Source organism: Pelodiscus sinensis, unplaced genomic scaffold (assembly GCF_049634645.1).
Source record: "Pelodiscus sinensis isolate JC-2024 unplaced genomic scaffold, ASM4963464v1 ctg43, whole genome shotgun sequence".
NCBI classification, from domain to species: Eukaryota; Metazoa; Chordata; order Testudines; family Trionychidae; genus Pelodiscus; species Pelodiscus sinensis.
This window is the reverse complement of record NW_027465835.1, coordinates 624,723-637,882: the sequence shown is the minus strand read 5'-3', so window position 1 is coordinate 637,882 and position 13,160 is coordinate 624,723. Positions and strand designations below refer to the sequence as shown.

Genomic DNA, 13,160 nt, shown 5'->3' with positions numbered 1-13,160 from the left:
CCCTAAGGCTAAAGTCTGTGCTGGCGGACGTGGTTCATCCAGACCAGACCTACACCGTCCCGGGCCGAACCATCTTCGACAACCTCTTTCTGGTCCGGGATCTCTTGGAGCTCGGGTGTAGGGACGGTCTGTCGTTCGCCCTCCTGTCCTTGGATCAGGAGAAGGCGTTCGACCGGATGGACCACGGGTACCTCCTGGGCACCTTGTGGGCCTTCGGCTTCGGGCCCCATTTTGTGGGGTTTCTCCAGGTGCTGTATGCCTCCGCAGAGTGCTTGGTCAAGCTCAACTGGACCCTGACCGCACCGGTCAGCTTCGGGCGGGGAGTACGTCAAGGCTGTCCGCTGTCGGGCCAGCTCTATGCTCTGGCCATGGAGCCCTTCCTCCGTCTCCTTCGCAAGAGGTTGACGGGGTTGGTGCTCCGTGAGCCGGAGACGAGGCTGGTCCTGTCGGCGTATGCCGACGACGTGCTCCTCGTGGTCCAGGACCCGGGAGACCTGGCGCAGGTGGAGCCTTGCCAAGCCGTTTACTCGGCGGCCTCCTCCGCCCAGGTCAACTGGGTCAAGAGCTCTGGCCTGGTGGTAGGGGCCGGGTGGCAGGCGGTCTCCCTCCCACCCGCGCTTCAAGCCGTCCGGTGGAGCACGGGTCCGCTGCTCTATCTCGGCGTTTTTGTCTCTGCCACGCATCCCTCTCCGCTGGAGAACTGGCAAGGTTTAGAGGTCAGGGTGGTTGAGCGGTTGCAGAGGTGGACGGGATTGCTCTGGTGCCTCTCCCTGCGTGGGAGGGCACTAGTACTTAACCAATTGGTCCTATCCATGCTCTGGCACCGTCTCAGCACCCTGGTCCCGCCCCCAGGTTTCCTGGCCCGTATCCAGCAGCTGATGCTGCGGTTCTTCTGGCCAGGACTGCATTGGGTCCCTGCAGGGGTTCTCCATCTCCCCCTGGAGGAGGGAGGGCAGGGCCTGATGTGTTTGCGCACGCGGGTTCACGTCCTCCGCCTCCGGGCCCTGCAGAGACTCCTCTTTGATGCAGGTAGTCCGGCGTGGAGCACGTTTGCGCACGCCTTCCTTCGCCGCTTCCGAGGGCTCCGATATGACTGGCAGCTCTTTTATTTGAGAGGTCTTCCGCGAGACCTCTCCGGGCTGCCGGCCTTCTACCAGGACCTCCTCCGCACCTGGAAGCTGCTTGCGGCGATCAGGTCCTTGGGAGCCACCTTGGGAGCAGACCTCCTCGCGGAGCCCCTGCTACACAACCCCCATCTACGTGTGCAGGTGGCGGAGTCTCCCTCGGCGTGCCGGAGGTTGGTCCTGGCAGAAACCACCAGAGTCGGAGACCTCCTGGACTACCGCCGGGGAGACTGGGTGGATCCTCGGGCGCTCGCCCAGCGCATGGGGCTCTCCACCCTACGTACTCCCCAGCGCGTACTTCAGGAGGTGAAGGACGCTTTGCCGCCCACTGCTCGGGTTTACCTCGAAAAGGTCCTGCGAGAGGGTGCACCCCGCCCACCCCTCACCCCCAGCCCTCCCGAACACTCCATCGGCCCCAAGCCCTGTGTACCTTCCCGACTGCCTCCCCCTCGTCATCTTAGCCGGCTGCATGCGATGCAGCCGGTCCCCTTCCGAACCGCGCCAAAGAGTCACCTGTACACGCTCGTGCTTCACACGCTCCACTTCCCCACCCTCGTGTCCCGCCCAGACACCAAGTGGCGGGACCTCCTACCACCAATGGAGGGTGGGGAGCCCCGGTGGGCCAGCCTCTATTCGACCTTGGTTCCACGGCCCACCGGGGACATCTGCTGGAGAATCCTGCATGGCGCGGTGAGCACGGGCGTGTACTTGGCGCGGTTCAACCCTACCCCCAACACGTGCCTTTTCTGTGGCGTGAAGGAGACGCTGGCGCACATTTACATTGAGTGCGCCAGGCTACAACCCCTCTTTCGGCTCCTCCAGAACCTCCTCTTGCGGTTCTGGCTGCACTTTTCCCCCCCACTTGTTAATTTACGCACATCCCATCCGTGGCCCCACAAAGTCGCGGGACCTCCTGGTCAACCTCCTCCTAGCGATGGCCAAATGGACAATCTATAAAACCAGGGAGAGGAGGTTGGCCGGGGGAGGGGCCTGCGACTGTGGGGCCTATTTCCGTTCCTGCATCCGCTCACGTATCCGGGCAGAGTTCCAATGGGCAGCGTCCACTGGCTCTCTCAAGATCTTCGGGGGACAGTGGGCGCTGTCTGGGGTTCTCTGCTCGGTATCCCCATCCGGTTCCCTCGTTTTAACCCTTTGACCCTCACACCTGTACCTGTTTTTTCATTATTTGTCCCCCGTAATTAGTTGGCTTGTCCAGTCTCTGTGGACCCTCCCCACAGGTTGGGGGGTGGTCTTTTAGATGTGGGCGGGCTAATGCCCGCCCACCTCCTGGATGCCAAATAGTACCAAGCCCTTTAACCTGCTCTAGCCCACCTGCTCTGTCACAGGTGGTATGCAGATACAGCACCCCAGAGATAATAGACTCAGATGAGTGTGAGGGCGGGGGGCTGGACTCGATGACCTCTCGAGGTCCCTTCCAGTCCTATTATTCTATGATTCTATGATTCTATAACGGGGGAGCCTTTGTGGGAGACATTTTTACTTCAATGTTAAAGGCTCTAGGAATTCAACAGAAGTTTCATATACCATACCAACCCCAATCCTCGGGTCAGGTAGAGCGCATGAACCGCACCTTTAAAGAGGCGCCCATCACACCTTGCCAGCAGGAAGGTTCTCACCCACCAGCACAAACATAAGCCGGGACAGAGAACACCTAAGGCATCAGTAAGTGTATTGCTGACAGGCAGAATGGAACCTGGGATCTCAGGAGCTTTGTGCATAAGCCTCTACCAGTTGAGCTAAAAACCAGCTGGCTCTCAGCTAGTACTGTAGAACAGTAAACTCATTTTCTGTCTCTGTAAGTGGTCTAAGTGCCACTACATGGGACACTGAACCACACTCAGTAGGCATGTGGGTTACACAAGCAACCTTCAAGAAGAAATTAAAGATGGTGAAAACTCCTCATGTTGCTACAAACATGGCTCTGCAACCCCACTGCAAAGCTCACTGCTCTCATTGTTACATCCAGCCCTGCACTCTCCTCTACAGACTGAAGCAGAGGAGCAGGGACTCTGCAGAGTGAAGAAAGGGAGTACTCCAGTACACCTACAACCATACATAGCACAACACAGTCATACAATATAGCACATACATACCTTACATCCAGCACCACATACTACACAATCTGTTTATCCACCACAACACACACATAGTACACATCATTCAGCATATACATACCATGCACTCAGACATCACAACAGCAAGTACAGCATAATCAAGCATTCAAAAGGGCACATATTCCACATTTGGACCCCTAGCACCAGATGCATGGGGTAAGTAGCTCCTTGCAGCTGTGAAAGTAGAAAGAATTATACTGTAAGAGAGATGAATTATGCTGTAATAATTGAATAAGTTGAAGGAATACTGTTTGTCTCTGAACAGGAGGAAGAAAAGTATGTTAATGTTGTTTGTAGGTATGCAGATCAGAGTGCTAGCCAGAGTTAATAGGAAAAGGAACATTAGGTGTTAGGGAGAAAGCAATTGAGATAACCAAGGAGATATGGACAGGAGATTGCTGTGTGCTTGATGTGGAAATGAAGATACTTGACTAGCCTCACACTAATTATGTGAAGTTTTGCCCCTCTTTTAATCCTGTTAATTTTGGCTTTCTTTTGACTGTATAAATCAAGGGGTTTGAACCTTGTATGGCACTCATTTTCTGGGTGAATTTAGCAGAGCAGCTTTGCTAATAAACAGAGCGGTCTGACAAATCTGTGAGTCCTGTCTGACTTTGACACAGCAAGACAGTGAAGTGTTCTGTGCAGGACAGGGTGAGTGTGCTTTGAGCAGCATGCAATAGAAGTGGGACTGGTGTCCCATTAAAAACCACTATGTAGGGCCTGTAGCTTAGCAGGCTGGGATGGAAGTTTCCATCCTTGGACTACATAGCCTGGGACCCTGCAAGCGCAAACAGCAGCTGGCCCTTATCAGCTTTAACCCATGCACTTGAGCTGGGAAACTACTAAGCGGTAAACAAGTTTGATCTCTGTCTCAGCTCATAAGAGTGATAAGAATGGTATTGAGTCAGATACGTGCACACCCAGTAAACCACTGTAGTATATAACTAGTGTAGGGAGTCCCATGTCCGGTGAGTCTAACCAGGGACCTAGACCTTGGAGGGTGCCCTGGATTCTCCCAGCTGGAGCCATGTCCACTGCAGCCCTGGTGCAAGGTGACAGGAATGGGACTCCCCGCAGACTGAAGGGGCATAAGCATTTCCAAGTGCCTGTTATTCTTTTATGCATTGCTCTGCCTATGCTTATTGATGTCACTTTGCAGCAGCTGTGCAACCATTTGGCCGTATTAACCCTGTAATAGTAGTGACATAGTGAGATTAATAAAAGCAACTGTCCCTAATCGACTCTGTCTTGAAGTGAATCTATAATCCTGTTTGGCCCTGGCCCTGAGTTGACAACCGGTACATGGGTGTTGAATGCCTCAGCCTCAGGGTTAGTGTGTTGTCTAAATTAGAACCTTCAGCTCCTTCCACAGCTGTGTTGGAAAACACACCAGAGCAGTTAATGAGCCCTACCACCTTACCAACAACTTTAGGCAGTTTCTGGCGATGCAGAGGAATTCGGGGGAGTTTCATGCTAATTCGAGTGAACCGGCCACACAGGTGTCCTGGTGATTTCTTGCTTGCTGCTGGGTCCTGGTTCTCACTGCAAGAAAATACTGTAGGTCAGTCAAAGAGCTGGCAGAGCATGAGTGGGTGCAGTTGCACTAGGCCAGTACAGAGAGCACAGCAGCCAAATGCTGGGGCCCCAACACGAGCTTTGTTGGAGACATTTTAGAATGGCCAAGCCAGGGCATACAGCCAAGGTGGTTTCATTTGTCAAGAGAAGGCCCTAGGTCTTCAGAGAGTTGTGCAAGGCCAACACTAGCACAGAATGGGAACGTCAGCACAGCTTGTAAGTCAGCAAAGAGGCAATGCCTTAGCCTGGGGCAAAGCCCTTGGGGGATTAATCAGCCAACAAAATGTCAGACTAGGCACAGGTTTACAATCTTGGGTATGAGCAATGACACATGGTTTATAGAGAAGAGCAAGTCTGGGCCAGGCCAGGGACATATACATGTTGAGATCTTTTCTCTGCAGCTCAGTGAAATCATTCTCAGGTGCCATTCTGATCTGCTAGGTACCTGACACTCAGTAATTTACTGGCCTCTACAAAGCTTGTTAATGGTACTAGCACCTGTATCACAGAATCCTAGGGTTGGCAGAGACCTCAGGAGGTCATCAAGTCCAGCCCCCTGCCCAAGGCAGGACCAATCCCAGCTAAATCAACCCAGCCAGGGCTTTGTCAAGCTGAGACTTAAAAACCTCTAGGGATGGAGATTCTACCCCCTCCCTAAGTAACCCATTCCAGTGCTTCACCACCCTCCTAGGGAAATAGTTTTTCCTAATATCCAACCTAGCCCTCCCCTACTGTAACTCGGGACCATTGTTCCTTGTTCTGCCATCCATCACCACTGTGAACAGCCTCTTTCCATCCTCCATCCCCCTTCAGGTGGTTGAAGGCTGCTATCAAATCCCCCTTCATTCTTCTCTTCTGCAGACTAAACAAACCCAAATCCCTCAGCCTCTCTTCTTAGGGCATGTGCTCCAGCCTCCTCCTCATTTTGGTCTCCCTCCGCTGGACTTTCCACAATGCGTCCACATCCTTTCTGTAACGGGGCCCCCAGAACTGGACACAATACTCCAGATGTGGCCTCACCAGTGCCGAATAAAGGGGACTAATCACTGCTCTAGATCTGCTGGCAACACTTCTACTAATGCAACCTAATATACCGGTAGCCTTCTGTAACATATCAGGCTGGTCTGGGCACTGCTGCGAGTGTCAAATCAGGGCAAATTGCTTAAAACCAGGGCTACTTACAGCCCAAGACTGGAGTCCTTCCCTATAAGGCACCAAACAAGTCACACAGAGCACTCCAGCTGCCACTCTGGCCAGCAACTGATGTCCCCGATGGGCCATGGAATCAGAATGGAATACACACTAGCCCACCAGGGTTCCCCACCCACAACAGGTCTTAGATGGTCCCGTCCTTTGGTGTCGGGGCGGGACACAAGGGTAAGGAAATTCAACATATGGCGCACGAGCATGTACAGATGGTCTCTGTGCAGTTCGAAGACAGACAGGCTGCAAATCCTGCAGCCAGCTGGGGGTGCAGGGATGGGGAGGCGGGGGGGGGGGGGGCCTGCAGAACAGGGGCCCGAGAAAGAGGGTTGGAGGGCTTGCAGTGGGGGGCATCCTCTCACAGGGCTTGCTATGGGAAATTGAGAGCGGGCCGCAACAGGATCGCATTCACCTCCTGGAGTACATGCTGGGGGATTCAGAGGGTGCAGAGCCCCATGCGCTAAGCGAGTGCCTGGGAATCCATCCAGTCCCCGCTGTCATACTCCAGGAGGTCTCTGACCCTGGTGGATTCTACCAGGATCAACCTCCAGCGCACCGCGGGAGACTCCGCCACCTGCACACACAAGGCTGGATTGTGGAGCAGGGACTCCGCGAGGAGGTCTGCCCCCTCGGTGGCCACAATGGACCTAGTCGCCGAGAACAGCTTCCAGGTCTGGAGGAGGTGCACTATAGAAGAGTCTCTGCAGGGCCTGGAGGCAGAATGTTTGGACCTGGCTGTGCACGCAGACCAGGCCATATCCCCATGCAGGGGGGGACACAGGACCCCTGCAGAGACCCAGTGCAGTCCTGGCTAGAAGAATTCCAGGGCTATCCTCTGGATTCAGGCCAGGACCTCCAGGGCTGGGCTCAGGGTGTTGAGCCAGTGCCAGAGCATGGACAGGACCAGTTGGTTCAGCACCAGTGCCCTCCCCCACAGGGGGAGACACTGGAGCAGTCCTGTCCATCTCCACAGCCACTCACCCACCCTGGCCTTCAAACCCTGCCAGTTCTCTGGCGGAGAAGGAGGTGTGGTGGATAGAAAGATGCCGAGATAGAGCAGAAGAACCGAGTTCCACCTGATGGCCTGAAGCGTGGGTAGGAGGAAGCCAGCCTGCCACCCGTCCCTGACCACCAGGCCAGAGCTCTTGACCCAGTTGACCCAGGTGGAGGAGGCCACTGAGTAGGTGGCTTGGCAGGCCTCCACCCAACCAGGAGAACATCACAGAACTTGCGGGCAGGGGGGAAAGCCATGATGTCCTGCCTCTTGGTACCTCTCCCCTCCTGCAAAAGGGCCCTTGTGGGCCTGAGGATGTAGTTAAAGTCCCCCCCAGTGCCAAAGGGCAAGCTGCACCTTATCCTTAGCCCCGCAGGTATCCGCAAGGAACTGGCGCAGCTCAGCACTCAGCACTGAGGGAGTCGGCACAGCAGGGTTTTCCTCCATCTGGGCCCCTGGATGGACCTCGCTGGCCACGGAGATAGGCAAATGAGGTGGCGCCTCACTGTCTGTGTCAATCACCTGCAAGGGAGGGGGTGGCAGAGGGAACAAGGCAGCACCCCCTGAGGGCCACTCACAGTTAGTGGGAACAAGCAAGTAAACCTCCCCCTGGGGCGAGCCCCCTCCCTCAGTGGCAACCGAACCACCCGCCCTTCCTTGGGCCTGGCCAAATCAGGATGGATGGAGGCGGGGCCTGCCTGCTCGATAGAGGGCAGAGCCCTGGCCTCAGGGTGGCGAGTAGTGAAATCCACCACTACCAGGATGCATTTCTTCGCCATCTGGGTCGCCTTGCCAAGGGACCCCACTAGATCCATCGCCACCCTCTAGAAAGGCTCCTCTATGATGGGCAGGGCACCCGAGGCAGCTTTCCTCTTATCTCAGGCTTTCCCTATCCTCAGGCAAGAGTTGCAAGACCAGCAGTACTGCTGCACAGCTGCAAAGATCCCCGGCCAGTAAAAATTCTGCAGCAGCCTCAGCTGGATGCACTGGATCCCCTGGTGCCCCGAGAATGGGGTGTCATGGGCCAGGTGCAGCAGCCTGTGGCAATACCTTTGGGGAACCACCAGCTGCCGCTGGACCCCTCATGACTCCGCTTTCCCTGGGGGAGCCATTCCTGGTACAGGAATCCCCTCTCCCACAGGAACCTCTCTCAGCAGCCTCCCCGCAGGGGCTGAACTGCACCGAGGCCAGTCCGGCCCCTCAGCTTATGCACTGAGGGATCTGCCTGCACCTCGGCCTGGAATTCAGCAGCTGGGGAAGGGACAGGGACCCATTCTCCCTCACTGCCTGTGTCCAGGGTCCCAGCTTTGTTGAGCCTGACCCCCTGGGGCCCCTTGTCTGCTGGGATGGAACCCTGTGCCCCCTACAGGGTGCCCTCCCCAGGGTCAGGGCCATGGGCTCCTCACCGGCTCTGGCTACAGGTAGTGACCGGAGCACTGTGGGGTCCTTCTGGCCAATCCTGAAGGTCCTGGCCCATTGGCACCTCAGCAGACAAGTGCTGGTGCACCCCCAATTCCTTGGGGCCCTCCTTAGCCCCCCGTTTCAGATGTACCCGGGCTACAGGCACCTTGAACGGTGGGCAGCATGTGGTCCGGGGCCACTAGCTCAGGTTGGGCCAGCGTCACCTCTGCCCATGTGTCCCAGTAACCCATAACCTTCCTGCCATCCACCTCCAGGGGCATGAGGCACTCGTTCCTCAGGGGCCGCCCTGCCCCCACCCGGTACACTGAGAAACCTGCCTCTGGAGCACCAGGCCTCCCAGAGGAGCTGGCCTGACCGGCCTCCCTCATCTGAGCTGAGGGCAGCCTGCCAGCCCCTGCCACTGGGGCAGCCTTCTCCTCCTCCAGGCCCACCCAGTTAACCCTGGGAAGTCTCGGGTTGTGGAGCCTGTCCGTAGGTTTGGGGCACTGAGCTCGCTTGTGGCCCCTTTGCCCACAGTGATGGCAGGTCAGGTCCCATGGGTTCCCTTGGGCTGGCTGGTCTGCCTGGGTACTGGCTGGTCCTCTGGGGGGAGGATTGCTGACACCGTCGTTCTGGACCCGCCCCGTAGGCGCTTCCCCCAGTTGCACAGCCAAGAACTGGTCTCTCTAGAATTCCTTTTCACACCCAGACTGACTGTCTCTGAACTCATCAGCCAGCTTCCCTGCGCTGAGCAGGTCCTCCGGCTTCCTGTCGTTCAGCCACAGTCTCAGGTCAGGTGAGCAAATTTCATAGAGCTGTTCCAGGGCTATCAGCTTAACCAGGTCCTCTGTGGTCTGTGTGATGGGGGATCCAGCCCCCGCACTACTGGAAGCCTGGCAGCAGCCCGCCACCCAGGCACAGACGCGGCCGCTACGCTGAGCGGTGCGTCGGCGCCTGAACCCACGGGCCTTAGGACCCAGGGACGCCCAGCTGACGCCGGGGCGTGCTGTGACACCGTACCGGGAGGACAAAAGGGAGGAGGGAGGAGAGAGAAGGGGGGGGAGAGCAGGAGCTGGCTGTGCTCTCAACCCCACAGGCACCGAGCGACCGGGAGGAGTGCCGAATGCCCCAGCGAGACACCCAGCCATCGACCTGGGAGGGGAGCGACCCGTCAGCGGCTGGCCTGAGCCCCAGTGGGACGGGCAACCCGGGAGCTGGCCAGACGCCAAGAAATCCATTGCACCCAGGACCGGGCTAGGTGAAAGGCGGAACCTGGAAGGGGAGTGGAAAGGAGCGAGGGAGAGACTAAAAAGGGGACAGAAGCAAAGGGGGGGAGGGCCTTGGGGTGGAGCCCACCTGACCACTCCCTTTGTTACACTGGTGGAGAACGTGGGTATATATATATATAAAAAAAGGGCATGTCTAGGGTGAGGGGCTAGATATAGCAGAGGAATAGAGATGGAGACCAGGAAGCTGCTGGAGTAGCTGGCCAAGAGCCAGCGGCAGCAGCAGCAACAGCAAACTCAGCTGCTCCAGCAGCTGACAAACCAAGGGTATGTCTACACTACAAAGTTAGTTCGAACTAACAGACGTTAGTTCGAACTAACTTTCCTAGGCGCTACACTAGCGCTCCGTTAGTTCGAATTTAATTCGAACTAACGGAGCGCTTAGTTCGAACTAGGTAATCCTCATTTTACGGGGTACGTCTACACTACAGCGCTAATTCGAACTAACTTAGTTCGAATTAGTTAATTCGAACTAAGCTAATTCGAACTAACGCGTCTAGAACTAAAAACTAGTTCAAATTAGCGTTTTGCTAATTCGAACTAGTGTGTCCACACTGATTGGACGCAGGGGGGCATTTAAGGGCAGCTGAAACCGGTTCTGGCAGGGCATCAGATCAGTAGTTGCTTTGTGTGGCTGCTGTCTGAGGCTATCTGAGGCTCGAGCTTAAAGGGACCCCCCCTGGACAGCCGGTTCTCAGCTTTTCCTGCTTGCTTGCCAACCTCGCCGAGGGACAGCAAAGCGTTGGTCTCTGTTCCCGTCTGTGTCGGTGCTTCCCTTGGGGGGGGGGCCGCCGCAGGTGGCAACATGGAGCCACGGCTCGCCCTGCACCTTCTGGTGCACGTTCTGGACTTGCTGCTGCAAGCCTGCCACCAATGGCTTGAGGCTGCCTGGCACCACCTGGTGAACGTCAGCCCCCTGCCTCTCTGCCTGGCCGCCCTGGGGGCCGTGGAGGAGCCGCGGCGGCGCCCCGGCACCGGCGTGCCCCGCCGCGTCTGGCGTCTGGACACCAGCACCGACTGGTGGGACCGCATCGTCCTGGAGCGCTGGGAGGACCGACAGTGGACCCAGAACTTCAGGATGAGGAGGGACACCTTCCTGGAGCTCTGCGAGTGGCTCGCCCCTGCCCTGTAAAGAAGGGACACTCGCATGAGACCCGCCATCCCCCTCCAGAAGCGGGTGGCCATCGCCCTCTGGAAGCTCTCCACGCCGGACAGCTACCGATCCATCGGGAACCAGTTCGGCGTGGGGAGATCCACCGTCGGAGCGGTGCTCATGCAGGTACGGCACTCGTCGGCCACCGAGCCGGGGGGGAGGGGGGCTGCGAGGAGGGGATGGGCCGCCCAAGGGACAAAGAGGGGGCGGGAGGAGGCGAAAGCGCCCCGCACCGGAGGGGTCGGGCTGTCCCGGCCGTACTACACGCCGCCGGGGGGGCTGCTTCCGGGAGTGGGGCGCGGGGCCATCGACGGGACGCACATCCCCATCCGTGCCCCGGAACACCAGGCGTCCCGGTACGTCAACAGAAAGGGGTACTTCTCCGTGATCCTGCAGGCCGTGTGTGACCACCGGGGACAGTTCACGGACATTAATGTGGGCTGGTCCGGCAAAGCACACGACGCACGGGTGTACCGCAACTCCTCCGTGTGCCAGAGGCTGCAGGACGAGACCTTCTTCCCCGACTGCCACATCAGGGTCGGGGACGTGGACATGCCCATGTGCCTGGTGGGGGATGCCGCCTACCCACTGCAGCCGTGGCTGATGAAGCCCTACACGGGGCACCTCAATCCCTCCCGCCAGGCCTTCAATCCCAGGGTGACCAGGGCCTGCATCGTGGTGGAGGGGGCCTTCGGGCGACTGAAAGCCCGCTTTCGATGCCTCCTCACCCGTCTGGACCTGGCCGAGCACAACATCCCTCCCGTGGTGGCGGCATGTTGTGTGCTCCAGCAAGTCCAGAACGTGCACCAGAAGGTGCAGGGCGAGCCATGGCTCCATGTTGCCACCTGCGGCGGCCCCCCCCCAAGGGAAGCACCGACACAGACGGGCACAGAGACCAACGCTTTGCTGTCCCTCGGCGAGGTTGGCAAGCAAGCAGGAAAAGCTGAGAACCGGCTGTCCAGGGGGGTTCCTTTAAGCTCGAGCCTCAGATAGCCTCAGACAGCAGCCACACAAAGCAACTACTGACCTGATGCCATGCCAGAACCGGTTTCAGGTGCCCTTAAATGCCCCCCTGCGTCCAATCAGTGTGGACACGCTAGTTCGAATTAGCGCTGTAGTGTAGACGTACCCCAACAGAGGGAGCAGCAACAGTTAGTTAGAGAACTGATGGAGCACCAGCAGAGACAGTGTCATGGCTCCTTCCCCACTCTGGCATGATAAATGCAGAAGTGGGGGCCAGCAAGTGTACCCCAAAGCCTTATCTACCAGGCTTTGGTATAAAACTTCCCCCAAAATCTTGAAAACCTAGATTTTAGGAATAAACCCAATCCCATATCCAACCCTTAAAACAATAAAACCTAACAAAACTATCTAAACTTTACCCTACTTACAGAAAATGAGGAATGGTGTCTTGGAGAGAGAGAGAGACATGCTTGTCCCTGCCTGTAGCTGCAGAGGACTCCCACAGAGAGACAAAAGGAGAAAGGAAAAAACCCAAATTCCTGTGTCCCAGTTTGAAAGTCCCATCTACATTCCTACTGGTCACTCCACCTGGCTAGGTGTAGTTAACCCCTTAATCCCCAGGCTGCTGGCTAACCATCATAATCATGACAGACAGCACGAACAATGGGTCAAACAGGGGGCAGGGTCAATGGGACCGAACCCATTCGCGACCCAAGGGGAAGGACCAGGGGTAGGGTCGGCCCTGGCGTTGCCCCTAAGGTTAGTGAAAATGACCCCCGGGGATGACCCAGAAGCATTCTTAACATTTAAAAAGGGTAGCCACAGCTGCCCGATGTCCTGAAGAGCATTGGGCAACCTTGCTGGCCCCCTATCTAACGGGCCAGGCCCAGTGGGCCTATAGGGGACTGTCGGCCCAAGATGCCTTACACTACCACAAGGTTAAGGAGGCCATTCTAGATCAGGCCCCCGAAACCCATAGGCAAAGGTTTCGATCGGAGAAGTATCGGCTGGGAGAGCGGCCGAGGGCCGTAGTGCAGAGACTTAAAGAGGCCGCCACCCGTTGGCTGGAACCGGAGAAAAAGACGGCCACGCAAATCGTGGACATGTTCGTGATTGATCAATTTTTACAGATTCTGCCAGCAGACAGCCGGATGTGGGTGCGACGACACCAACCCACGACCCTCGGGGAAGCCATCTCCATCCTGGAGAACTACATGGTGGCCGACAGAGGAGAGGACAAGCCCCGAGAGCCCCAGGACCAAGCCGGTGAGCGGGAGGGCAAGGTCAGCGAGAGGAAGAGGGACCTGGGCTCCCCTGCCAATA

General features: G+C 57.1%; 1 protein-coding gene across 2 annotated transcripts in view; it reads right to left on the bottom strand.

Moving 5' to 3' along the window:
- The window catches only part of LOC102454332 (scavenger receptor class F member 2-like), a 258,095-nt gene that overhangs the window by 39,494 nt on the left and 205,441 nt on the right, over positions 1-13,160 (bottom strand). For both annotated transcript variants that reach the window (XM_075914780.1, XM_075914781.1), the window contains one exon: positions 4,683-4,804. In XM_075914780.1, the coding sequence (XP_075770895.1) occupies positions 4,683-4,804 (122 nt within the window). The remainder of the gene's footprint in view (positions 1-4,682; positions 4,805-13,160) is intronic.